This window comes from Saccopteryx bilineata, chromosome 6 (genome assembly GCF_036850765.1).
Source record: "Saccopteryx bilineata isolate mSacBil1 chromosome 6, mSacBil1_pri_phased_curated, whole genome shotgun sequence".
NCBI classification, from domain to species: domain Eukaryota; kingdom Metazoa; phylum Chordata; class Mammalia; order Chiroptera; family Emballonuridae; genus Saccopteryx; species Saccopteryx bilineata.
In genome coordinates, this window is record NC_089495.1 from 191,040,438 (window position 1) to 191,066,827 (window position 26,390).

General features: G+C 40.8%; 1 protein-coding gene across 3 annotated transcripts; it reads left to right on the forward strand.

Annotated features, from left to right (window-relative positions):
* Positions 1-279: 279 nt before the first annotated feature.
* On the forward strand, positions 280-24,619 carry DPM1 (dolichyl-phosphate mannosyltransferase subunit 1, catalytic). 3 transcript variants are annotated; one of them, XM_066237005.1, is made up of 9 exons: positions 280-459; positions 4,579-4,678; positions 7,958-7,991; positions 9,878-9,954; positions 10,039-10,064; positions 13,265-13,360; positions 17,536-17,604; positions 23,064-23,192; positions 24,260-24,619. In XM_066237005.1, exons 1-8 carry the CDS (start codon positions 299-301, stop codon positions 23,188-23,190), a joined length of 690 nt encoding a protein of 229 aa, XP_066093102.1. In that variant the 5' UTR covers positions 280-298; the 3' UTR covers positions 23,191-23,192; positions 24,260-24,619. The 3 variants fall into 3 exon arrangements, with proteins under 3 accessions (XP_066093102.1, XP_066093100.1, XP_066093101.1); XM_066237003.1 differs by having other exon boundaries at positions 23,064-23,178; XM_066237004.1 differs by lacking the exon at positions 17,536-17,604 and having other exon boundaries at positions 23,064-23,178.
* The last annotated feature ends 1,771 nt before the right edge of the window (positions 24,620-26,390 follow it).

Below are 26,390 nucleotides of genomic sequence, written 5' to 3' on the forward strand. Positions count from 1 at the left end.
GAAGGGCATTTCCGTTTCCGGCTTACCCGTCTCCTAGCGACTGGTGTAAACTGAAAAACTATGGTGCTTTGGAAAAGATGATAAATAGATATGTATTTCCTGAAGCAAACTTCAGAGTCAGCTTGAAAGATTTATAACTTCCGAGGGTTTCCAACAGGACCCTACAGAGGGCCTTAGGAGAACTAGCACTGAACCTCACAGGCCATCCCCGTCTCCCCGAGTTTGACACCGGCCAACGTGTTCCCTTCGCGCCGCGCGTTTACGTTATTCCGCTTCCGACACCCCGCGCAGTTCCGTCATGGCCTCCGAGGGAGCGAGTCGAACCCCTCCGAGGTCTCGTCGGGAGCCGGAGGGGCGCGCCCCGCGACAGGACAAGTATTCGGTGCTATTGCCCACCTACAACGAGCGCGAGAACCTCCCGCTCATCGTGTGGCTGCTGGTGAAAAGCTTCTCGGAGAGGTAGAGTGCCCGGCCGCCCTCCCCAGGGATTGAGATGAGCTGGCCTCCCCGGCCTAGTGGCCGGCAGTTGGCGGCGCGAGGCGGCCCGGCTGGTGAGCAGGCCACCCTGCGAAGGACGCCCAGGAGGATGCCTCTAGGGTTCTCTCCGTGTCTGGGGTTCTCTTTCCTGCCCTTGGGTATTGTGCGACACTCTTTTGTCTTTACTGTACGCTTCCCGATTTCCCCCCTCTCCATCCCCCACGCTTTGTTCTCAGAAGGACACTGGGGGCGAGTCTGCTAGCCTGCCCTCATCCTCGCTCTAGGTAGTGAGGACCTGCGGCAGGAGCCGGGAGTCTAAGCGAGCGCGCGCACTCTCGCCCCCGTGCCGAGCGCTTATGTAATAAGCTTTAGGTTTGCTGTCTGGGTTAGGGAGCTGCGGCTGGACTGGGCAACCTTTAGGAGAGAGCAGAAAGGCAACTCTGTTGTTCACGGGTGGACGTTTGTGTGGTTAGAACCTGGGGCTTGAAGTTAGAATTTGAAACTGTATGTACCTTTAAAAAAAAAAAGACAACTGGAAAGTCCTGGTATCAGTACGACGTAACTTGTTTTATGATAACACTGATGGGACTATGTTGTAGAAATCTTTGAAGCCCTTTCCATGTCAGCACATACAAATTTAGCAAGTTATTTTGAAAATTAAGTAATATTCCATATGGCTGTGTTATATTTTCTGTAACCTGTTCATGTCAACGAACATAGATGATTGTCAGATTATTTTTTCCTTTGCTTTACCAGCGAGCACAGGGACTTGGTTCACACCACATTTCCCAGCATTTTGAAAAGTTCTTGACATGTAGTGAGTGCTCCTTTTATTAGATTAGTGTTGCAACAGACACTCTTTTGCAGGTACGCCAGGCAAAGTCTTCGCGGTAATTTTACTAGATGGACAGAGATGTACTTGAAATTGATAGTTATTGCCAAAGTGCTCTCAAAAAAGATTGTGCCAGCTTAAGACTCTCCAGCATTCTTCAGAGTGCCCGTTCGCCCACAACCAGTATTATTAAACTTACATCGTTAGAAATACTAATGGGTGAAAAACATTTATGGGTGGGTTTTTTTTTTTCAGCTGTACCATTTTGTTTGTTTATTTTATTTCATTTTTCAACTACAGTTTACATTCAGTATTATTTTGTATTAGTTTCTAGTGTAGTGGTTAAACAATCATAAACATTGCCATTTTTATTATATTTCTTTGAGTGAGATAACTAGCTTCACATACATACCTCTTCAAAATTTTTTTTAAATTTTTTTAATTCATTTTTAGAGAGGAGAGAGAGAGGGTGAGAGAGAGACAGAGATAGAGAGAGGAGAGAGAGACAGAGAGAAGGGGGAGGAGCTGGAAGCATCAACTCCCATATGTGCCTTGACCAGGCAAACCCAGGGTTTTGAACCGGCGACCTCAGCATTTCCAGGTCGACGCTTTATCCACTGCGCCACCACAGGTCAGACTCTTCAAAATTTTTATTCATCTCTTTTCCCTCTTTTTTTTTTTTTTTTTTTTAAGACTTTATTTATTCATTATAGAGAGGGGAGAGAGAGAGAGAGAAGGAGGGAGGAGCAGGAAGCATCAACTCCCATATGTACCTTGACCAGGCAAGCCCAGGGTTTTGAACTGGCGACCTCAGCGTTTCCAGGTTGATGCTTTATCCTCTGCACCACCACAGGTCAGGCTATCTTTTCCCTCTTTTTAAATTGTTGTCTTTTTATTTTGCCTTCTACAAGCACTATCCAATTTGGAGAAATTGTCATGTAGCCAATCTTGTTCCTGTTTGTCTTCTGATTATGCAGTATTTTTTTTATTATTTACTTATTTTTATTTAATTTATTGTGTTTACATAAATTCTAGTGTTGCCCTGAATGCATCCCTCTCCCCCGTATTCCCCTCAACATCTCCCTTGCCTCCCTCCCCACAGCGCTCCCCCCCTTCCCTTCAGGTTTATCCTATCCTATCATCCCTTTCCCTCTGTCCTCTTTTCCTCTGGTCCCTTTGATCCCTCCTCTGTCTCATTTCCGTTCCTCAGTTCACATTGTTTCTTGGATTCCTCAAATGAGTGAGGTCATATGATATTTTTCTTTCTCTACCTAGCTTATTTCACTTAACATAATAGTTTCTAGGTCCATCATGATGTTGCAAAAGGTAATATTTCCTTTTTCATGGCCCCATAGTATTCCATTGTGTATGTGTACCACAGTTTTAATCCACTCGTCCACTGATGGACACTTGGGCTGTTTTCACATCTTCACTATTGTGAACAATGCTGCCATAAACATGGAGGTGCATTTTTTTTTTTTGAGACAGTGATTATGTAATATTTTTGCTTTAAGTATTATGTAGTACAGTTTATCTCTGAGTGGAATTTTTAAATGAAAATGAAGTTTAATGAAGGAAACAACTATTTTCTTGTCAAATGCAGTCAAATTACCTAATGTCTGCACAAACTTGATTCCCCAGGTGGTGGTGTGGATGCTTTGAAGTGGGGGAGAGAAGTGATTTTGCTTATGACTGACTCCATCTGCTTATGAAGTGTATCTCTTTCAGCACATCAACTAGAATTAGCATCTTACATTTGTTGGCTTGTATCTCTACAAATTGCACAGTGGGAAACTGAAGTCATCATAGATAGGTGGTTTTGCTTTCTGACAATGGGCTGACTTTCTTTTTTTCTTTTTTTTAGTGAGAGAGAGAGAGAGACAGACAGGAAGGGAGAGCGATGAGAAGCATCAACTCATAGTTGCAGCACTTTAGTTGTTCATTGATTGCTTGTTCATATATGCCTTGACTGGGGGGGCTCCAGCCAAGCCAGTGACCCCTTGCTCAAGCCAGCAACCTTGGGCTTCAAACCAGAGACCTTTGGGGTCAAGCCAGATAGCATGGGGTCTTGTCTATGAACCCACACTCAAATGGGCGACCCCATGCTCAAGCCAGCAACCTTTGGGTTTAGAACCTGGGGTGCTCCCTGGGTCAGTGCTCTATCCACTATGCCACCACCTGGTCAAGCTGGGCTGACATCCTAAGCATTTAACAGTGGGATGTTTTCTGGTTGACTTCCTTGCATGTTTCCTAAAACAGGACCAAAAAGAAACAATGTGTGTGTGTGTTTGCCTGTGCTTCCTTTTCTTTCCCCTCAGGTTTCCTAATAAAGTTAACAAAACAATGTATTTTAAAGAGAGTAGGGACAGACATGATAGTGATCTCATGTACATCTGAGTATTATGTTGGCTTGTTTTTAGATTAGAGACTATCCCTTATAGACAGTGAAGAGCAGCGGAGAGATGTTAATTTTGAACCATATTAAAATCTTTTGTAATTCTGTGCTATTTTTATTTGATAGTGTGGGATAATGGGTACAACTATTTGAAATAGTGGTGTAAAAGATTATGTCACCATTCTGAAGTGGGTTTTTTAAGGGTGAAATTAAGTTGGATTTATTCCTGTTTATGTTCTTTAAGCAAAAACATAAATAAACATTATGTTCATTTGAGATTAAATTAAAAAGAATAATCAGCTACTCACTTTGCATTGTCTTTTATTTATTTATTTTTTAAGATTTTATTTATTGATTTTAGAGGTGGGGGGGGCCGCAGGAAGCATCAACTCATAGTAATTTCTTTTCATGTGTGCCTTAACCGGGCAAACCTGGGGTTTTCAACCCGAGACCTCAGTATTCCAGGTCGATGCTCTGTCTATTGCACCACCACAGATCAGGCAACTTGTCTTTTTAAATTAATAATATAATTAACATTTAATAGTTAGGTTCCATAATTCTATTTCCAAGTATATAAAACTTCATATAACGTCTTATGTACAATATATATGTATAAACACTGATTTTTTTTAAATTGAAGAGTATGTTGTCTGTATGAGATTATTTTAACATCTTAGGACTTTATAATAGCATTTTTCAGCAACCTGCTTAGTTTGGAAGTGAAGCACTGAATACTTGAAGTTTCATTTGATAATTGAAGTTTTCTTTAGTAAATAAATTTCCACTACTGGTTAAGAATTAGTCATTTTAAAATTATTTTTTAAATTTGAGAATACTGCATTCAAACAATACAAATTATTATTTTTTATTTTAGTGGATTCAACTATGAAATTATAATCATAGATGATGGCAGCCCAGATGGAACAAGGGATGTTGCTGAACAGTTGGAGAAGATTTATGGGTCAGACAAAATTGTAAGTCATGTCAATATTTTTCTGACTTAAGAGTTGTGTTTTTTGTAGAAGAAAGGTGAGAGATGAACTATGCTTAAATTCAATCTGTTTGTGTAGACGCTGAAAAAACAGTGACTTACACACTTGGAGTTTAGATGCATTTTCATTGTGTGTAAGGTTTTGCATCTTTTTGATATGTTGGGTCAGTAGTTTTATAGCAAAATAGTGAGTCTTTGGATGAATTCTGTTTTTATGACTGATTTTGCAGTTACATTTTCGTGAAGGACAAAGTTAAAGCATGATATTAAGTTGACAAGGAATATTATAGAACTATGTTGCAGTTAGTAATGTGTGTCTTGATCTTTCTTGCTCCCTTTCTCTAGGTGTGCTCATACTTCCAGTAGAGAAAAAGCTCAGAGCTGAGAAAGATGACTGTTTTCATGTGACACAGGAGTAGTTTTTTAGAGCACTTGGGATTTTTATTTTTGTAGAATAGTCTTGTGGGAATATAGATTGACTTTGTGAGTCTTAAACTTGAGGTTTTCCCACTGTACCTTGAAGCCTATTCTTCTGAGTGAGTAACTTAGATGTAGAGTTCATTTTATAATGGGTTTATAATTTTTATATTTGGTCACTGGTTTGGATTTTAAAATGTTTGGGCATACTTAGTAAGCCTGACTTCGGATAATTCTTGGGCCAAAGCATACAATTAAGTCCAGCTTTAATTAGAAAACATATTGTAGGCATTGGGTACTGTCATTTATATAGACCAGTTTCTCAATCTTAGCACTATTGACATTTGGGACCCAACAATTCTTTCCTTTGAGAGGCTGGCCTATTATGTTTTAGAATGTTTGGCATCATCCCTGGTCTCTAGCTACTAGATGCCAGTAGCTACCTCCCTTCCCACTGTGGAAACCAAAAACATCTCAGGATAGTGTTGGATGTCCCCTCTAGGGCAAAATTGTCCCCTCCTTCCAATAAAGAACCATTGGCATAGATACAAAGAAGTCTCTTAGAGAACCATTATTGATATTTGCATTTAACGAAGTGACATTTAGCATTATAAATAGTTACTGGGTCCAAATATTCTTGATTAATCTAAATAATATAATTTTTATTTAGTTGGAGGAGATCTTGGTTGTTGGGAAGAGTTTAAGGGAAATGTGTTATTTATATATATATATATACACACACACACATATATATATATATACACACACACACACATATATATACATGGTAAATCTATCCTATACTAGAGATTCTTTCTATCTCACAGAGAAACAACTAACAGATTGGTCATTCCTTCGGTCCTCTCTGAATATCTTCTGCTGTATAGGAGTACAGAAGGAGATGAAAAGTTAACAGATTTTTAGCCTTTTAGCAGTGACTTCCAGTGATGCTAGGTTCACAGGTCTGGCCAACAGTTTCCTTGGTTTCTCTCTTAGAAGTTCTGGATCATGACCACTGATGCACATTTCTTATGTATAGAATACTCTGAGTTATGTGCTGCCATTTAATCTTGGACCATCAACCTGACAATATTTAGAGTACTGCTTATGTCAGAAGCTCAGCCTTGAGGTGTAATTGATGGATTGATTTTAGGGATTGCCTACTAACTGACCTTCACAAATTCTAAAGCAAGATTGTTTCTCAAAGAGTTCCATTTTTTCCATTCACTCAATAAAATTCAAATGAATAATTCAATAAAAACCAGATGAATAAGAAAAAAGTTAGCATTTAGTATCATGATTTCCCTGTAGTACCCAGGAAATTCCCTATTATTATATTATGACCTTTAAATCATTTAAACTAGAAATTTTTTTTCAGCACAAGCCTTGCCAGGGATGGCATTTACTTTCTTTTAAGTGACATATGTATACTCAGTTGAGAGGAAAGATGGATAAAAACGATATTTTTCTCAGATAATATAGAAATACTAAGTAATTGACAAACGGTAAGAGAAGATAGAGAATTTATAACCTTGGGCCAATAGAGAATGAAATGAGGTCATCCAAGCATAAAATCAAGGTAAGTATTGGAAGAAGAATGATATCAACACTTAAAATCACAAAGGGTGGCCCTGGCCGGTTGGCTCAGCGGTAGAGCGTCGGCCTAGCGTGCGGAGGACCCGGGTTCGATTCCCGGCCAGGGCACACAGGAGAAGCGCCCATTTGCTTCTCCACCCCTCCGCCGCGCTTTCCTCTCTGTCTCTCTCTTCCCCTCTCGCAGCCAAGGCTCCATTGGAGCAAAGATGGCCCGGGCGCTGGGGATGGCTCTGTGGCCTCTGCCTCAGGCGCTAGAGTGGCTCTGGTCGCAACATGGCGACGCCCAGGATGGGCAGAGCATCGCCCCCTGGTGGGCAGAGCCTCGCCCCATGGTGGGCGTGCCAGGTGGATCCCGGTCGGGCGCATGCGGGAGTCTGTCTGACTGTCTCTCCCTGTTTCCAGCTTCAGAAAAATGCAAAAAAAAAAAAAAAAAAAAAAAAATCACAAAGGGAGCCCTGGCCGGTTGGCTCAGTGGTAGAGCGTTGAACTGGCGTGCAGGAGTCCCAGGTTTGATTCCCAGCCAGGGCACACAGGAGAAGCGCCCATCTGCTTCTCCACCCCTACCCCTCTCCTTCCTCTCTGTCTCTCTCTTCCCCTCCCGCAGCCAAGGCTCCATTGGAGCAAAGTTTGCCTGGCACTGAGGATGGCTCTGTGGCCTTTGCCTCAGGCGCTAGAATGGCTCTGGTTGTGGCAGAGCAACGCCCCAGATGGGCAGAGCATCGCCCCCTGGTGGGCATGCGGGTGGATCCTGGTCGGGCACATGCAGGAGTCTGTCTGACTGCCTCCCCGTTTCCAACCTAAGAAAAATACAGAAAAATAAAAATAAAAATCACAAAGGGAATTGAAAAAACAAATCTGGCTACCAAATATTCCCAAAACTTATAGAATAAGTGAGCTAGACCTGCAGTTTTCCTTGGAATCAATAGGTGTTTAAAATGATAAACCAAGTGATAGATGTAAAAACATTATTTACAATATTCTGGATAGCAACAGAAAAAAAAGTGTAAAATTTGGCTTTTATTGTGAATTTGGGGTGAAAATGTTGCTTCTCTTTCTAAGCTGTTAAACTACTCGATTTGTTACTAAACACTTTTTTTACTTAGATGAAAGAATGTTAAGCATACTCTGCTCTAAGGTCTAAGAAATACAGCTGTACTTCTGTTAAAATGAGTAGCACATATATAAATAAAAAGGTTTTAATAGGCAGATTTTTTATTATTTGTGTCAAGTTATTTTTTTATTGTTACAGCTTCTCAGACCACGGGAAAAAAAGTTGGGACTAGGTAAGTGGAACCTCTCACTCCTCATACCTGCTTTCTGCCTTGATAAGATTGTTCAGTGTGTAGTTTCGTAGTTTGGAACAGGACCAAAATACGGTAACCTCCTCTGATGGTTTTTAATGATCTTAATGATATTTAAATGGCTTAACTTGAGTTGCCTGTATCAGTCAAGGCCCACTTGGGAAAACGGAAACCACTGTGGGTCTTTCAATATAGGGAATTTAATACAGAGAATCTGGTTACATGGGTGAAGGAATTGCTGAGAAGCCAAATGGAACAGTGAGGCTACTTAGAGATAGTAATAGCTGGAGGTTCCTACCACACCAAGATGGAGCAACAATAGGAAATGTTGGTTTTAGAGTCCGGGAACCAACCCAGAGGAGGCTAGAATGAGAGTGGACGACAGCCAGCAGGAGCCAGAGCCATTGAGGATATGTAGTCAATGCTGGGAGGCAGAGTAAGAGAGGGAGCCCCCTTAGACTTTCTCCTTCTCTCTCCTCTGCCTCTCAAAGCTGTTTTGAACCAGTTGACAAGAGAAGTAAGTTCCCGGCAATGTAGGGAAAGGCCAGAGAGGGGATCTGATGGCAAACATCTTGGACAAGCACACTGCCTTTGTGATGAATGAACTTTTGAAAATTTCCTTAAGTTGTAAATTTTAAAAAGGTATTCTTTATTTATTTTTTTTTATTTTATTTTTTTTTACAGAGACAGAGATAGACAGGGACAGACAGACAGGAACAGAGGGATGAGAAGCATCAATCATCAGTTTCTCGTTGCGCGTTGCGACTTCTTAGTTGTTTATTGATTGCTTTCTCACATGTGCCTTGACCGCGGGCCTTCAGCAGACTGAGTAACCCCTTGCTGGAGCCAGCGACCTTGGGTCTAAGCTGGTGAGCTCTTTTCTTTGCTCAAGCCAGATGAGCCCACGCTCAAGCTGGCGACCTCGGGGTCTCGAACCTGGATCCTTCCACATCCCAGTCCGACGCTCTATCCACTGCGCCACCACCTGGTCAGGCGATATTCTTTATTTTTAAGAAAGAAAGCTTCCCCAGTTTTTAAACATGGTTGAAGTAACTCAGATGAGCTCATTCTGAGATGAAGATCTAGATGCCTTCATTTCTGTGATTAGTCACTGTTGCTTATGTTGAGAATTGGTATGGTTTTACTGAAAAACCAGGGGAGCGTGAGGGTAGCACAGTCCTGAGAATTGAATATTTATTATCCTGAAGACTATTAGTTAACTGCCATCATCAACTATTCTGCATATCTGAATCCAGAAAATTGTTTGGGATTGAAATAATGTGGACACCACCATGAAAGTAAGCGACAATTACTGACTAGTCAGTGGTATACCCAAGAAGCTGCAACAACCACTTAACGAAGAGAAGTTAGAAGAGTGCCTTGCTGATAAGACACTATGATGGTTTGGGGCCAGAGAATGCAAAAATCCCCAAACCCTGCTCCTGACCAGTTAAACCTTACCTGCCAAGTCTCTGAGCATTTTAGGCGTGAAGATGCTAAGTGATTGCTAGCTGTGCTTTTAGCTTCAAATCCCTGAGCAGGGCTCTAGTGTACCAGGCCTCCTACCATGTATAGGCACTGAACAGGGTACCTTTTATAGAAATGGGCAGAGAGAGATGGGAAGAGCAGAAGCAGGGAAACTTGGTAGGGAGGGATCATCAGGAGATGGTGCCTGGGACTAAGGTGAAGTTGGAGGCAAAGAATGGAATTGAGAGATGTTTTCAGACCAAATAATACTTATAATTCAGGTTCATCATTGGAGGACTAATGTGCATTTTTCAGTGCTTAATGATTTCTTTGTTCAAATGTATGTGTAAGCATTTTCAGTGATTTCTTTAATGGAGATAAATACATATTTTCATTTTTAGGAACTGCATATATTCATGGAATGAAACATGCCACAGGAAACTACATAATTATTATGGATGCTGATCTCTCACACCATGTAAGTGGCATATTTCTTTACTAGTTATTTATGATTGTCTTAGCCTATTTTACTGACTTACTGTTTATTCTTTCTAAATTTCAGCCAAAATTTATTCCTGAATTCATTAGGTAGGTAATTCCAATATTTGGAAAAAATAATACTATTCAAATCATTTGTCTTATATTGATTTTGGACTTACTATCATTTTTCATTCTTCATCAATCAAAAACAAACATGCTATCTTGTTTGCTATCAAAAATAAAACCAACATCTAGACTTGAGACTCAGTATATAGATATGTGACAAAATGATGTGTTTTAGGAGTCCTTGAGGGACTGATCAACAGATAATTCCTTTGTTACCTAGATTATACCAGACTGTAGAAAAAGATAGGAGGCGACTTCCTGTTAAGTGGAATTAAACCCTGCATCATAAGGGTGAAACCCCATGAAGAAACAGAGTTTATCCAGGAATGCCAGAGTGGTTCATCCTCAGGAATTTGTCAACATAATTTATCATATTAACAAAGAAAGCGTGATTAAGTCTATAGATGCTGAAAGGTACTTGACTAAATTCACTAGCTATTTCCCATAAAAATTTTAAAGTAAAAAGAGAAGAAACCACTTTAACATGATAAAGATAACCCAGTCCCAATACAAACATTTTACCAAATGGTGAAATGTGGAATCATTTTTAATAAATTCATCAAGATAGGCATAGCAGCTACCATTAAACGTGGAGATTTTAAGTAATGTTTTAAAACAAAAATTTAGTATAAATCTTGGTAAAAGATACAATAACTATAATTATTTGCAAGTGATATAATTATATTCTTAGAACATCAAGAAACCACAAAACCTCTCAGAATAAGAATTTGAGAGCTGTTCTGCATATAAGCTAAATATATCATATATAACAACAAAGTCAGATTATGTCACTCCCCTATTTAGTAGAGTTCAGGGAGTTGCCATTAACACATGGGAAAAAATCCACACTGCTTTTTTTACCCCTCAAACTGCTGTGATCTGGCACCTGCCTCCCTTTGTGAACTTGCCTTTTTTGCTGCAGACATACTGCTTCCATTTGTGCTCACACAGCACTGTGCTCCCTTTGCCTTAGTGCTCTTTGCCTGCTCCTTGGTGGCCAACACTTTCTCATCCTTTGATGTCTGCATAAAGTCGCCTTAGAGATACGGTCTCGTCTACGGCCATACCACCCTGAACGCGCCCGATCTCGTCTGATCTTGGAAGCTAGGCAGGGTTGGGCCTGGTTAGTACTTGAAAGGGAGAGATACGGTCTCTGCGTGTATCTCCAATACACAAAGCCCCTTTGACCTGATAAGGAAATAGAACCATTGGAATAGAAAATGGGAAAGATACAAACAGGCCACATGTAGAAGATATGGCTAATAAACCTGAGAGAAGATAGCACCCTAGGATGTAATCAGGGAGATGTAAATTAAAAATAATCATGTGTTATGATTTTATTACCCATTAGTGTATCAAAATTAAAACCTTATCCAGCAATACACCCAGCATCAATTAGATTGTAGAAAACGAGCACACTCAAATATTGCTGGAGGAAGTAAGTTGTTTCAGCTTTTTTGGAAAGTAATTTCTGTTGAAATCTGTTAGAATTATTTTAGCAATTCCATTATCTACTTTGGATAGATAAATATATATAAATACATATTTATAAGAATGTTGCAGCACTGTTCATTGTGATAGTGTTCTTGGAAGGGACCCAACATGGAAACAACCATAGGAGTATATGGGCTCAGTATTCTGTGGAATATTTTTGCAACTGTTAAAAAGAATGAGGAAGCTCTCTGTTGACCTGTAGGGATAGCCATGATTCCATTATACGTATGTATTGTTAACTGACAAAAAGCAAGTTGCAAAATGTGTTTTGAATTCCAGTTTTGTAAAAGTAATCGAAAACCATAGAGGTGTGGGCATCTTTGAGGAATCGTTCTGTAAACAAGAAGAAAGGTCTAGAAGGTTACCAGGCTGTTTTAGCATTGTTTAGTTCAGGGAGCCACACACCGAATGCAGAGGGATTGGGAAACTTTAATTTTGCTTGTTTGCTTGTTTGTTTGTTTATTTATTTATTTATTTATTTTACAGAGAGAGAGAGTCAGAGAGAGGGATAGATAGGAATAGACAGGAGCGGAGAGAGATGAGAAGCATCAATCATCAGTTTTTCCGTGGCGACACCTTAGTTGTTCATTGATTGCTTTCTCATATGTGCCTTGACCACGGGCCTTCAGCAGACCAAGTAACCCCTTGCTCGAGCCAGCGACCTTGGGTCCAAGCTGGGGAGCTTTGCTCAAACCAGATGAGCCCGCACTCAAGCTGGCGACCTCGGGGTCTCGAACCTGGTCCTCCGCATCCCAGTCCGATGCTCTATCCACTGCGGCACCGCCTGGTCAGGCTGTTTATTTATTTTTAATGTTGATTCATCCACACCAGATTTATTGATTTTAGTGAGAGAGAGGAAGGGGAACCGAGAGAAAGAGAGTCGGAAACAATGAGCTGTTGCTGTGTGTGCCCTGACTGGGAATCGACACAGCAACTTTGATGCACAGCCGACACTCTTCACAGAGTTAACCGGCCAGGGTGGGTGTTTGTTTATTTTTTTAATTTAATGTTATTAAGACATTTTAGAATGGTTTCACGTGGTGCGGTCAACAAATGTACTATTTTATTTGGTTGATTTTTTTTTTTTTTTTTCATTTTTCTGAAGCTGGAAACAGGGAGAGACAGTCAGACAGACTTCCGCATGCGCCCGACCGGGATCCACCCGGCACGCCCACCAGGGGCGACGCTCTGCCCACCAGGGGGCGATGCTCTGCCCATCCTGGGCGTCGCCATGTTGCGACCAGAGCCACTCTAGCGCCTGGGGCAGAGGCCACAGAGCCATCCCCAGCGCCCGGGCCATCTTTGCTCCAATGGAGCCTTGGCTGCGGAAGGGGAAGAGAGAGACAGAGAGGAAAGCGCGGCGGAGGGGTGGAGAAGCAAATGGGCGCTTCTCCTGTGTGCCCTGGCCGGAATCGAACCCGGGTCCTCTGCACGCTAGGCCGACGCTCTACCGCTGAGCCAACTGGCCAGGGCAACAAATGTACTATTTTAAATGTTATTTAAGGGGAAAAAGAAGAATCAGGTTTGAAAACCTTACTTTGAAAGATCTTTCAGTAGAGTAGTTCATCTTTCTTGGCATGGTTTCTTTCTAAGTGCATGTCTTAAGTTCTGTTTGTGTAGCTCTTGAAAATAACCATTGAAAGCTCAATAGCTTTCTCTAATGGACAGCAAATTTATTTGTTCTACAGGAAACAAAAGGAAGGTAATTTTGACATTGTCTCTGGAACGCGGTACAAAGGAAATGGAGGTGTTTATGGCTGGGATTTGAAAAGAAAATTAATCAGGTATATACATGTGCTATGATTTCTCTTTTTTATGTAACTACTACAGATATGTTTATAACAGGTTTTAGGTTCAGTTCCCCCCATGCTGCCTTGAGATTTGTGTGATCAGAGTATAATTTGCAATATATATTTCCTGATAGCTTTTTACCTACAAATTTTCCTATGATTAGGGTATTTTATTTTGGATATTTTTCACTAAGGAAAAATCAGCATAAACCTTTGAACCTTTGGTGGAAATGGTGTGATTCAGCCAAATTTATTCTACAGGCCCTTCAGCTTTGATTTTAAGTGAACTGTTCATCTGTATTTTGGGACTGTATAGGTTGTTTTTGTTTGTTTGTTTGTTTGTTTGTTTTTTATAGGGACAGAGAGTCAGAGGGACAGACAGGAACGGAGAGAGAGATGAGAAGCATCAATCATCAATTCTTCGTTGCGACACCTTAGTTGTTCGTTGATTGCTTTCTCATATATGCCTTGATCATGGGCCTTCAGCAGACTGAGTAACCCCTTGCTTGAGCCAGCGACCTTGAGTCCAAGCTGGTGAGCTTTACTCAAACCAAATGAGCCCGCACTCAAGTTGGCGACCTCGAGGTCTCAAACCTGGGTCCTCCGCATCCCAGTCCAACGCTCTATCCACTGTGCCACCGCCTGGTCAGGCTGTATAGGTTGTTTTTACATATATATTTCTTATCATTTTAAGTAAATAAGACACTTAATAAGATTGCAGCTTTCTAAGTAGCATAAGATAGTGAGGCTCTGGAGTCAGACCTGGGTTAAAACCCTAATTGTGCCTGACCGGTGGTGGCGCAGTGGATAAAGCGTCAACCTGGAAACGCTGAGGTTGCCGGTTCAAAACCCTGGGCTTGCCTGGTCAAGGCACATATAGGAGTTGATGCTTCTTGCTCCTCCCCCTTCTCTCTCTCTCTCTCTCTCTCTCCCCCCTCTCTATAATGAATAAATAAAATCTTAAAAAATAAAAAATAAAAATAAATAAATAAATAAAAAACCCTAATTGTGCCTGACCTGTGGTGGCGCAGTGGATAGAGTGTCAACCTGGGACATGGAAGTCCCAGGTTCGAGGCCCCGAGGTTGCTGGCTTGAGCACAGATCATCAGTGTGATCCCAAGGTTGCTGGCTCAGCTTGAGGCATGCCTCCAATCAAGGCATGTATGAGAAGCAATCAGTGAACTAGAGTGACTCAACTGTGAGTTGATTCTTCTCATCTCTTCCCTCTCTCTCTCCCTTCCTCTCACTCTCTCAAAAAACAAAACTCACCCACCCTGGTTCTGTCATTTAATTACCTGTGTCACCTTGCATGTTTTACCTATTCTGAACTTTACTTTAGTCATCATAAAATGGAAATAAACCCAATTTCAGTCTTCTGTTTCTGTATAACAAACCACTCCAAAGCTTAGTGAATTCAAACAACTAACAGTTTCTCCTGGTTCTGTGTGTTGGCTGACGGCTCCTCTGCTGCCTTCATTTGGGCTCATGCTTGCAGAGTCAGCTTTACTCAAAGGTCCGAGATGGCCTCAGTCATTCATCCAGTAGTTGGTGCTGGTTGTTGGCTGGGGCATCTCAGTTCTGCATGTGGCCCCTCCCCTACTGGAAGGCCAGATGGGCTTCTTTACATGACATTCTAAGGGCAGCAGCCAGTAGGACCTGGACTGCAGCCACCAGGCTTCCAGAGCCCTAGGTTCTGGGGCTAACAGCATTATTTCCCGGTCAAAGCAAGCCCATAACACAGGGGTGGAAAAATAGAATGGAAGACCTGCAGAAACTTGGGCCATTAGTATTTTTTGTCACCCACTTCATTCTTGTTAAAGATTCTTTTAGTCTCAGTTTTGCCTCTTAACTGTGAGCATTAGTAAGTCATTTAAAACATGGAAGTGCCTCAGTCTACAAAGAAATGAAGGGATTGGATAAAGCAGTGATTTTCAGTCCCACTGAATGTTAGAATCATATATAGAGAAAATTATACACAGTTGTTCCCTTTTCATCCTCCCTTTCTCGTGCACACACACAATGCAGAGTTTGAATGGATCTCCAGAGGTGGGGCCAAAACATCAGTATTTTCCACAGGCTTCCCAGCTGATTTTTTTTTTTCCTTTTTTTATTCAGTGAGAGGAGGGGAGGAAGAGACAGACTCCCACATGAGCCCGGACCAAGATCCACCTGGCATGCCCACTAGGGGGCGATGCTCTGCCCATCTGGGGCATTGCTCTTTTGCTCAACAACCAAGCTCTTCCTAGCGCCTGAGGCAGAGGCCATGGAGCCATCCTCAGTGTCCGCAGCCAACTTGTTCCAGTTGAGCCATGGCTGCAGGAAGGGGAAGAGAGAGAGAGAAGGGAAGGGGTGGAGAAGCAGATGGGTGCTTCTCCTTTGTGCCCTGACTGGGAATTAAACCCGGGACATTCACACGCCTGGCCGGTGCTCTACCACTGAGCCAAATGGCCAGGGCCCTAGATGATTCTATACTGCAACCAAGGTAGAGACCAACAGTGGTCTCTCAGGCCTCTCTTCATTTCTCATTACAGCTGTTATTTAAAATTAGGGAGTCCCAATCAGAGACAGTTTACAACTTCTAGTTGGATCATGTAGTTGTGTCTGTCATTAGTTGTTAATATCTGAGCTGACTTAAAGTATAAACTCCCAAGAAAGATCGTTATCACTTACACAAGGTCTCATTTATATGGTTCAGAAGCAGAATTTGAACCCATGTCTGTCTGACTCTTGCCACATTTTAATTAAAAGACCCCAGTTTAAAAATACATTACCTGATAGGCCCTGGGTGGGTGGTTCAGTGGATCAAGCATTGACTCAGTGTGTCAGAGGTCACATAACTAAATAATGAGTACACAACTAAATACAGTGTGTCCGTAAAGTCATGGTGCACTTTTGACTGGTCATAGGAAAGCAACAAAAGACAAAATGTGAAATCTGCACCAAATAAAAGGAAAACCCTCCCAGTTTCTGTAGGATGATGTAGCAGCATGTGCGCATGCGCAGATGATGAGGTAACACTGTGTATACAGCGGAGCAGCCCACGGCCATGCCAGTCGAGATGTGGACAGTACAGAGGAAAGTTCAGTGTGTTCTGTGGCTCGCTAAATTCGAATCCATGACCAAAGTGCAACGTGAATATCGGCACGTTTATAACAAAGCGCCATCACATAGGAATAACATTACTCGGTGGGATAAGCAGTCGAAGGAAACCGGCAGTTTGGTGGAGAAACCCCGTTCTGGTAGGCCATCAGTCAGTGACGAGTCTGTAGAGGTTATACAGGATAGCTACCTAAGGAGCCCTAAAAAATCTCTGCGTGAGCCCTCATCGAACTGCACTGAATAGATATGAAACTGGGAGAGTTTTCTTTTTTATTTGGTGCAGATTTCACATTTCTATCATCTTTTGTTGCTTTCCTATGACTGGTCAAAAGTGCACCATGACTTTACAGACACACTGTAGAACCACTAAGTGGAACAATGAGATTGATGCTTCTCCCTCCCTCCATCTCTCTCCCTCCTCCATCTCTCTCTCTCTCCCTCCATCTTTCCCTCTCTTCATCTCTCTCCCTCTCTCCATCTCTCTCTCCCTCCCTCCATCTCTCTCCCTCCTCCATCTCTCTCCCTCTCTCCTCTCTCTTCTCCCTTTATCTCTTTCTCCCTTCATCTCTTTCTCCCTCTCTCTCTCCTTCCCTCTCTCTTCCTCTCCATCTCTCTTATCTATGCCCTCTCTCTCCCTCCCTTTCTCTCTCTGACCTATTACCTAGTTGAAATCACTACTCTTTTGTGCTTATTAGAACCTGAAAGGGAAACTCCAGGTCCCTGATCTCTTGTTGCTGGCTGACAGATATTTGGAATTCTAGTAATGGCTGTTGGAAAATACACAAGTTGAGTTAAAAATCTTTACTCATATATAAAGTTTGAAAGAATGATTACTTTATAGGTTTCCTCTAAATGTCACATTCAAAGAATAAAAATCTCTATTTTCTGAAAAATGAGAAACATCCCATCTCCTTTCACTGACTAGAAATTTCTTTGTTGTATAAAATGAATATTTTTGTGAATAGTGCTGCATTTATTTATGAATTAGTGCATTTTTAGTACTCTGCTCTTGGATGTGTTTCTCTTGTCTAACATTTTTATAAAGAAAATCTGATTGTTTTATTTGACAGCCGTGGGGCCAATTTTATAACTCAGATTTTGCTGAGACCAGGAGCATCTGATTTAACAGGAAGTTTCAGGTATAGTGAAAACCTGTAATTTTACATTTCTACTATTTATAACTGATTGCCTAAGTTTTTTGCTTTGCATTGGCTTTTTTTTTTTTTCTTTACAGGGACAGAGAGAGAGAGTCAGAGAGAGGGATAGATAGGGACAGACAGACAGGAACGGAGAGAGATGAGAAGCATCAATCATCAGTTTTTCGTTGCGACACCTTAGTTGTTCATTGATTGCTTTCCCATATGTGCCTTGACCGTGGGCCTTCAGCAGACCGAGTAACCCCCCTGCTTGAGCCAGTGACCTTGGTTGGGTCCAAGCTGGTGAGCATTTTTTATTTTTATTTTTGCTCAAGCCAGATGAGCCTACGCTCCAGCCGGCAACCTTGGGTTCTCGAACTTGGGTCCTTGGCATCCCAGTCCAACGCTCTATCCACTGTACCACCGCCTGGTCAGGCTACAATGGCTTATTTTAAAGAAATGCTCTTCGTTTCTATTCTGTTTTTGTCCTGGATTACTAAAAAGAGGCAGGCTGGAGTTCCTTAGAAGCTGCTCATGAATCCTAAGCATCCTAAGAACAATCCTGTGCTTTCTAAAGAGCATGGAAGGCAGGGCGCAGGTTAGTGTACTTGTTAGCATTAGTGTTATCGTTCAGCCCTTAGGGGGGCCCTCAGGGGCCTCTGAACATTGCTGTCACTGGTAATGTGCTCCAAAGAACAGCACCTCTTCCAGGAATTTTCTGCAGTTTATATGAATATTTATAGCATTGCCCACAGAATAGTTTAAAATCTTTAATATTTATGGTAGAGCCTTTTGGTTACCTTGTTCTCCATATGTTTTTTATTTAAAAAAACCCTCTTATTTAATTGGTGCAAAGCCACCTGCTAGGTCCCTGGGGTTTTTTATTTTTGTTTATTCTCGGGGGTTGTTGGTGTGTATGGGTTTAATTTGAGACTTGCTACAGTAGATGAACTGTTTTATTTGACCATGCCAAATGATTAAAGCTTGCCAGATTTTTTTAAATCTCTGAAACTATAAAATGCCTGTTTATTTTCTTTAAAGCCCAAACCCTATTTATTAGTTAATAATTTATATTACTTGATACTTAACTTTTCTCATTAAATGTTGATTTTTGATCCTTCATTAGAATTCACACACACAAATTAGGAGCTGGCTGTTGAAGGTAACTAGTACCTTCAACAATAGTATTAACTGCAAGTCTTTTGAATAGCAGTTCAGAGATAGCGAGACTGAAGCGATCAAAAGTGAAAGAAATCTTTTTTTAATGACCTTATTTGGTAAAATAAATATACTTATGAGCCAAAGGCAACTGCCCCATCCCAACCCCCATCCCAGAAAAGTGAAGAGGAGCCATCACAAATTAGAGGTCAAATAATGAAAATTAAGCCTAGATGAAATCAAAATAAAATATAAATGAAAGCAGAGTTTGGTATATAAAAGACAGATCGGGCCCTGGCTGGTTGTCTCAGTAGTAGAGCATCAGCCTGGCATGCAGGAGTCCTGGGTTTGATTCCTGTCCAGGGCACACAGGAGAAGCACCCATCTGCTTCTCCACTCCACCCCCTCTCCTTCCTCTCTGTCTCTCTCTTTGCTACCCGCAGCCAGGGCTCCATTGGAGCAAAGTTGGCCCGGGCGCTGGGGATGGCTCTATGGCCTCTGCCTCAGGTGCTAGAATGGCTCTGGTTTCAACAGAGCGATGCCCCTGATGGGCAGAGCATCGCCCCCTGGTGGGTGTGCCAGGTGGATCCCGGTCGGGCGCATGCGGGAGTCTGTCTGACTGCCTCCCCTTTTCCAACTTCAGAAAAAATACAAAAAAAACCCCCCAAAAAAACAGATTGGCCTATAAATGTATCCCTTTTGTGTTACACTTCAAGGCAAAGGAACAATGTATTGTCTGATTAATATCACTGATTGCTGTGTAGCAACAATGCAAAGAGTAGTAGCACTTGCAAAATATCTGTGCAGATGGAATGTCCAGTGTGGACTTTACAGGCCATAGGTATGACAACTTAGAATGAAGACCCAGGGTGGCTCCATGGGCTGTGGAGATAGAGACTTCAGTTATAGGTCTAGTTCCTCTATTGCAAGCTCTGTAGGTGCTTTCAGAAAAGCTAAAAGGTGATTTTAAATCCAGCAAATATTGCTTGTCAAGCATTGGACAAGAGTCAAAGTCCCTGTCATGGAGTTTACACATTCTAATGACATGAGACTTATTCTTATAAAGAATTAGGTGCAGCATCACATGGGGACTCAGGAATGGAGAAAAACACAGCAGAGTACTGGGTGGTGGTGCTTCATTGCCACCGAACTATGTAGGGACAGAGAAGGATGGCCTGGAGTTCTGGATGTCTTTTAGAGAGAGCAGTGATTGGGAGTATTCTGTGCAAATATCAGAGCAGCCACACACATACACACAAAAGTGAGCCTGTTGATTCCACTACTTGTAAATAGTTAAAACTAATTGTCTCTTCTTAAGAGTGGTGGTTTATTAAATACAGCCTTATTAAAGTTCAACTTCTCATTAAATAAAGGCCATTCACTGTCATTAGATCCCTAGTCTTTAGGAGGCATGTGCCTTTTATAAAATAAAAGGAAACCCAAAAAGACTGCAGTCTGATGTAAAGCCATTTAATAGCAAAGACCACTTGGACCCTAATTATCCTATTTATTGGCTCATGGCTTTATGTATGCAATAATACATCATTAGCTTTAAAGATATTGTGGTGGGGGAGAAGGGATGGCAATAAAGAGAAACAAATATCTTACAAAGTAACTCTTATGAGGAATAAAATTACCCGTAAAGGGACAGCATTCATAGCCAAAATCCAGGGGGGTTTTTTTGTTGTTGTTTTTTGGGGTTTTTTTGTATTTTTCTGAAGCTGGAAACAGGGAGAAACAGACAGACTCTCGCATGCGCCCGACCGGGATCCACCCGGCATGCCCACCAGGGGGCGACGCTCTGCCCACCAGGGGTTGACGCTCTGCCCCTCCGGGCGTCGCTCTGTTACGACCAGAGCCACTCTAGCACCTGGGGCAGTGGCCAAGGAGCCATCCCCAGCGCCCGGGCCATCTTTGCTCCAATGGAGCCTCGGCTGCGGGGAGGGGAAGAGAGAGACAGAGAGGAAGGAGAGGGGGGGGGTGGAGAAGCAGATGGGCGCTTCTCCTGTGTGCCCTGGCCGGGAATCGAACCTGGGACCTCTGCACGCCAGGCCGACGCTCTACCACTGAGCCAACCGGCCAGGGCCCAAAATCCAGTTTTAAAGGTTCTGCTTAAACATCCCACCATAATCAGTCCTTCCCGTTATCCCAGTTCTCTTCCCCTATTGTATTTGACATACCTTTTTAGTTTCTACTGCTAAAACCCAAAACATTAAAGGTGCCTTTAACACAGTAGGTTGCTTAGTAAATATTTATTCCTGAATACAACTGTATTAGCTGCCATCAGATTCCCCTCACTTAAGATTTATTCCAAATTTATCCTTTTGAGTTCTTTTGGAACCTGTGAGGATAAAAGAGTACACACACTGGTCCTTCTCAGGTTTCTCTAAGGACTGTGCTGTCACCTGATATCCACTTAAAAGCTTGAAAAACCAAAAGATAGGGCCGCCTTATAGGAAGCCTGAGAGACGAATGTGGGTTCCAGGTAAAGCCCTTGGGCGTCGTAAATCCGGGTGGCCTTTAACTGGGAAGAGAACAAAGTTACACCAAGCTGCCTGTTCTAACTTGCTCCAAAGAGAGAGAAATTGCTGCCTTCCTACTCACTGAAACTTTTTTGGGGGAGGAGGGGGATATTTATTCACGTCAGTGACTGAAAATAGGGATCTCCTTAAGGCCAGTGGGTTTGCTCACAGGACTTTCCAATTCCTGTCTTACTTTGTAAATCTGTTGAGCTCTGTGTTTGGCTTATAGTCCATCTAAAGTTAAACTGTACATTCATTTGCCCACTATAAGTATCTAACTGACATCAGTTGGTGATAGCTGTGTCCCACCAGGAATGTCAACCTTGTGATGTCTAGTTCCTGTCATTTATTTTTTTAGCACGCACATGCAAGGGAGGGAGGAAGGGAGAGGGGGGGCAGACAGATAGGAAGGGAGAGAGATGAGAAGCATCAATTCCTTGTTGCAACACCTTAGGTGTTCACTGATTGCTTTCTCATATGTGCCTTGATGGGGGGGGGGGGGGTCTACAGCTGAGCAGTGACTCCTTGCTCAAGCCAGCGACCATGGGGTCTTGTCTATGATCCCACACTCAAGCCAGCGGCCCCATGCTCAAGCTGGTGAGCCCGTGCTCAAGCCTAGGACCTCGGGGTTTTGAACCTGGGTCCTCTGTGTCTCAGGCCAAGCTCTATCCAGTGTGCCACTGCGTGGTCAGACCCTAGTTCCTTTTTTTTTTTTTTTGCAATTCACACCAGATTTATTGATTTGAGAGAAAGAGGAAGGAGAAAGAGAGATAGAAAAAATCAGGAACAATGAGCTGTTCTGGTATGTGCCCTGACCAGGAATCAAACCAGCAACTTTTATACACAGCCAACACTTTTTTTTTTTTTTTTTACAGAGACAGAGAGTGAGTCAGAGAGAGGGATAGACAGGGACAGACAGACAGGAACAGAGAGAGATGAGAAGCATCAATCATTAGTTTTTCATTGCACGTTGCAACACCTTAGTTGTTCATTGATTGCTTTCTCATATGTGCCTTGACCGCGGGCCTTCAGCAGACCGAATAACCCCTTGCTGGAGCCAGCGACCTTGCATTCAAGCTGGTGGGCTTTTGCTCAAACCAGATGAGCCCGTGCTCAAGCTGGCGACCTCGGGGTCTCCAACCTGGGTCCTCTGCATCCCAGTCCGATGCTCTATCCACTGTGCCACCGCCTGGTCGGGCACAGCCGACACTCTTAACCGAGTTATATGTCGAGGGGCAGGCCTAGTTCCTGTCTTAACCTAACTAAACCAAAGCTCATCCTGGAGAGACTAGTGTATTCTAGGGAATTTAGTGGATCTCCAGAAATAGAAGCTCTTCATAAACATCTATAAGGAAACGTGTTAATAACGAGGTTCTCTCTTGGCATCTAGCTTATATTGTTGATTCATCGTCTACCAACTCTATTGGTCCAATATTTGGAACAGTTTCTACTCTTCCAACTTTAAAGATAAATTTTAAGAACATTTAAAGAGTAAAAATAAGCAGTTCTGCTTTGAATAATTCACTTTAAAATATGTTTATAATTTCTAGTATAGTAGGAAAATAATTCTCTAAAAGACACTAAAAATTCATTTTCTAAATTATTTACAAAATATTTCATGACTTTCTGGTTCAGGACAAATGTATCATAATATCAACTGTGAGTACAAATAGCTAGTGAAAATTTTAGGTGTTAGAAATACCAGTGAACTTTTTGAAAGGTCAGGATACATGTTGGCAAGTGTATTTACCCAGGTGTTTATATATATTTTAATTTATACAGGTTATACCGGAAAGAAGTTCTCCAGAAATTAATAGAAAAATGTGTTTCTAAAGGCTATGTCTTCCAGATGGAAATGATTATCCGGGCAAGACAACTGAATTATACTATTGGCGAGGTACGCAACTGATGGTAAATAGTATATTGTACTTCTCATAAAGAAATAATAAGTTTTAGACTTTTTATGATAAAAAGTTGAATTTTCATAAATACAAATTAAATGTGACAGGCTTCCAGCTGCTTAGTATTAGAATGCCCATCACTAACAGGTGAAAATTTATATCCCTTTCACGTTAATACTTTGACCTACCAAGATTTAAAACATTAACAGAAGGCAGCATTCCTTTTTAAATAATTAAAAGTTTCTGTTATCTTCTCCATCTTTGCCCTTTCTCCTGACCACAAAGCATTCTGGGATGAGTCTATTTGTTGCTTTTCCTCTTGTTATAGCCCATACCCACCCAACTTTAGAATGAAGGATGAATCCCATTGCCCATTTTCTAGGAGTAAATGAACAGCACAAGAATTATGTAATACTTGCAGCTAGCTAGTGTACTCTTAGGGAAGACTCCTTGTTTAACACAAAGACTCTTATTCAGAGCAAGAAATAGCAACTAATATGCCATCTCTCGTACACTGAGTTAAATTGGACTAATGAAAAGATTAAGTGAAAGGCCATTTTAGTTTTGCAGTATGACTTTTCCTTGAAATGCAGTCTGAAACTTGAGCAAACAAACTTAATATGCAGGATGTTAATGCTTTTCCAAAGAGTTGGCAATTTGGTTTATATAGCTTACTTTTTTATTTTTATTTTTTTATTTTTAAGATTTTATTTATTGATTTTAGAGAGAGGAGAGAGAGACAGAAAAAAAGATGTGGGGAGAGGAGTGGGAAGCATCAACTCATAGTTGCTTTTTGCACGTGTCTTGACCAGGCAAGCCTGGGGTTTCAAACGGGCAACCTCAGCGTTCCAGGTCAGTCTATATATAGCTTACTTTTAGATAATACAGTGCCTGTTTAATTGTAAAGACCTGGAGGTTAACACAGTTGCTGTAAGAATAGAAGGAATTGCTTCCATTTAAATGAATTGCTATCACAAAACTACTCTTGTTTCTGCTGTATTAGTAATTTTTGTATGCCTGCTACATTTCCTTTCTGATATTTTTGAAATCTGACTTAACGTATATTTTTTTAACTAGGTTCCAATATCATTTGTGGATCGTGTTTATGGTGAATCCAAATTGGGAGGAAATGAAATAGTCTCTTTCTTGAAAGGATTATTGACACTTTTTGCTACTACATAAAAGAAAATATTTCATTTATATTTATCATGTTCATTTCAACTTAAACATAAAGGAAGCCTGGTTGCTGATTTTTATAAAATGTACTATTAGAGCATAAATCATAGGTAAGGTAAATTTCATGCAAATCCTTTTTTCTGAAGAAAATTTTATATGTCAAATTAAATTAGAAAAATGAGCAGTGTTCTCAATTTTCTTTTAACATTTTGCTGTATTAAGACCTATGAATAAAGGCATATTGGGTTTATTTGCATAAAATATTGCTGCTTTTATTCGAGTATGCGAATGCAGAATTCCTTACATGGGAAAGATTTTGAAATATTCTCTATAAAAACTGGTTTCATAGTTTTTTGTACCTAATAGATGTTGGAAGAGGAATGCTAATTCATGAAATATGTATGACTGTTAACTGTTTGAATTGAAAAACACACACCTTTGCTCTTTCTTTGAAAATGTATCTCCAATTTCTGAAATCAGATAAAACAATACATTTAGAACACAATTTTAGAGTTTGGTTTTTTGCAGTTGTTGAATTGATGAAGCAATTTATCTGTCAAAGAAAGTCTATTTAAAATATATATTTGAATTGGAAACAACTTGACAACAGTGATAGCATAGCTGCTTTTTTCTCTTACTAGCAATAGCTTCTATCAGTAAAGAAAAAGATTGATGGCATAAAGCATAAATTTAGCTGCTATAGTTTTTAAACATCTTACAAACTATATAAAGATTTTTTTTCTCAAATTATTTTTCATATACTTTCAGGACCCTCAACAAAGCATACATCTTTACTAATAAAACAAAAATTCCTTTCCCATAGCTTTTCTCTCTGTTCAGGAAGGTGTTCTGATAGTTAAAATGCAGGTTAAGTTGTTCAGTCAAGGCAGAGCAAATTTTTCAAGTAGTTTCAAAACAGTCAATTTCTAATTATAACATAGCTTTTGGATCATGCAGTATCTTAAAATTTTGGGTAAGACATACTGTGAGCATACAAGCTTAAGATCAAGTTGACTTTCCTTTGCAAATAAAAGGAAGAGGTTTCTAAGATATTTAATAAACATTTAGTGAACAGTATTCCTAATTACATTTCTTTTGACAGCACAAGTCAAGAAATTTAAACTGATTTTTCCATTTCTATTTCTAACAGATCCTACCAGAAATGAATACTACTAGAGTATTAAACCTTTGATGTCATTTTGACTATTGTCTTCCCGTAGTTGAATCCATAGGACTCATTACAATAAGGGCCTCTACTATTGTATTTCCCTTTTACACAGAGCTGTGCAATGGCCTATCAGGGAGGTGACTTCTCTCATTAACAACTAGAAAATTCATCACTGTTTGATGTAAAATTAGTTTTAAGCTAACACAATAGAAATATAATAACCTTTTTAAACAGTGCTTAGATTCTATTCCTTTTTATCTAAACCCAAAATTCAGTTTTCATTTTCAGAAGCAGAGATGAAGTAACTACCTCAGAGAACCCACTAGAAGTTTTGCCTTCTCAGACCTCCTCTAGAGTAGAGACCTTTTGCATTTTAATCTTTTCAGTTCTTATTCAGTCATTACAACAGTACCACTATTGGAGTTGACGGTAGAGAAAATATTGTGAGTGAAGACTTTCATCATTTGGAAGTTATTTAGAAAAGAATCTGGACTATTTAGATGCATTTTTGTAATAGACACAGTGACTTAAACACTAAAATCATTTACATATGAATCCAGCATCCCTCTTTACTTTGTAAATGAGGCCAAGGATGAAATCCAGATGTTCTCCCTTTGTATTATCACTGTGTGAAGTCTAAGTATATCTAAGGAAAGCTAAACTTAAGATAAAATTATTTTGCTTATTTCATATTAGCTTTTGCCTGTCTTTTGCAACATGTAATTGAGTCATCTTTGTCTTGAAACTGAATGATTTGCACCTCCCACCCCCTTTTTCTTTTGCTTTTTCTAGCTATGGTATTCCTCTAAAATACTGATTTGGCCTTTAAAGGATGTATTTTATCACAATTTCAGAAATTAATGA

Excerpts from the sequence above, each read along its gene's own strand:
- DPM1 (XM_066237003.1), top strand. The coding sequence starts at position 299 with ATGGCCTCCGAGGGAGCGAGTCGAACCCCTCCGAGGTCTCGTCGGGAG. Across the intron at positions 7,992-9,877 it reads GGAAAAAAAGTTGGGACTAG|GAACTGCATATATTCATGGA; the intron begins GTAAGTGGAACC and ends TTTCATTTTTAG. Across the intron at positions 13,361-17,535 it reads TTGAAAAGAAAATTAATCAG|CCGTGGGGCCAATTTTATAA; the intron begins GTATATACATGT and ends TTTATTTGACAG.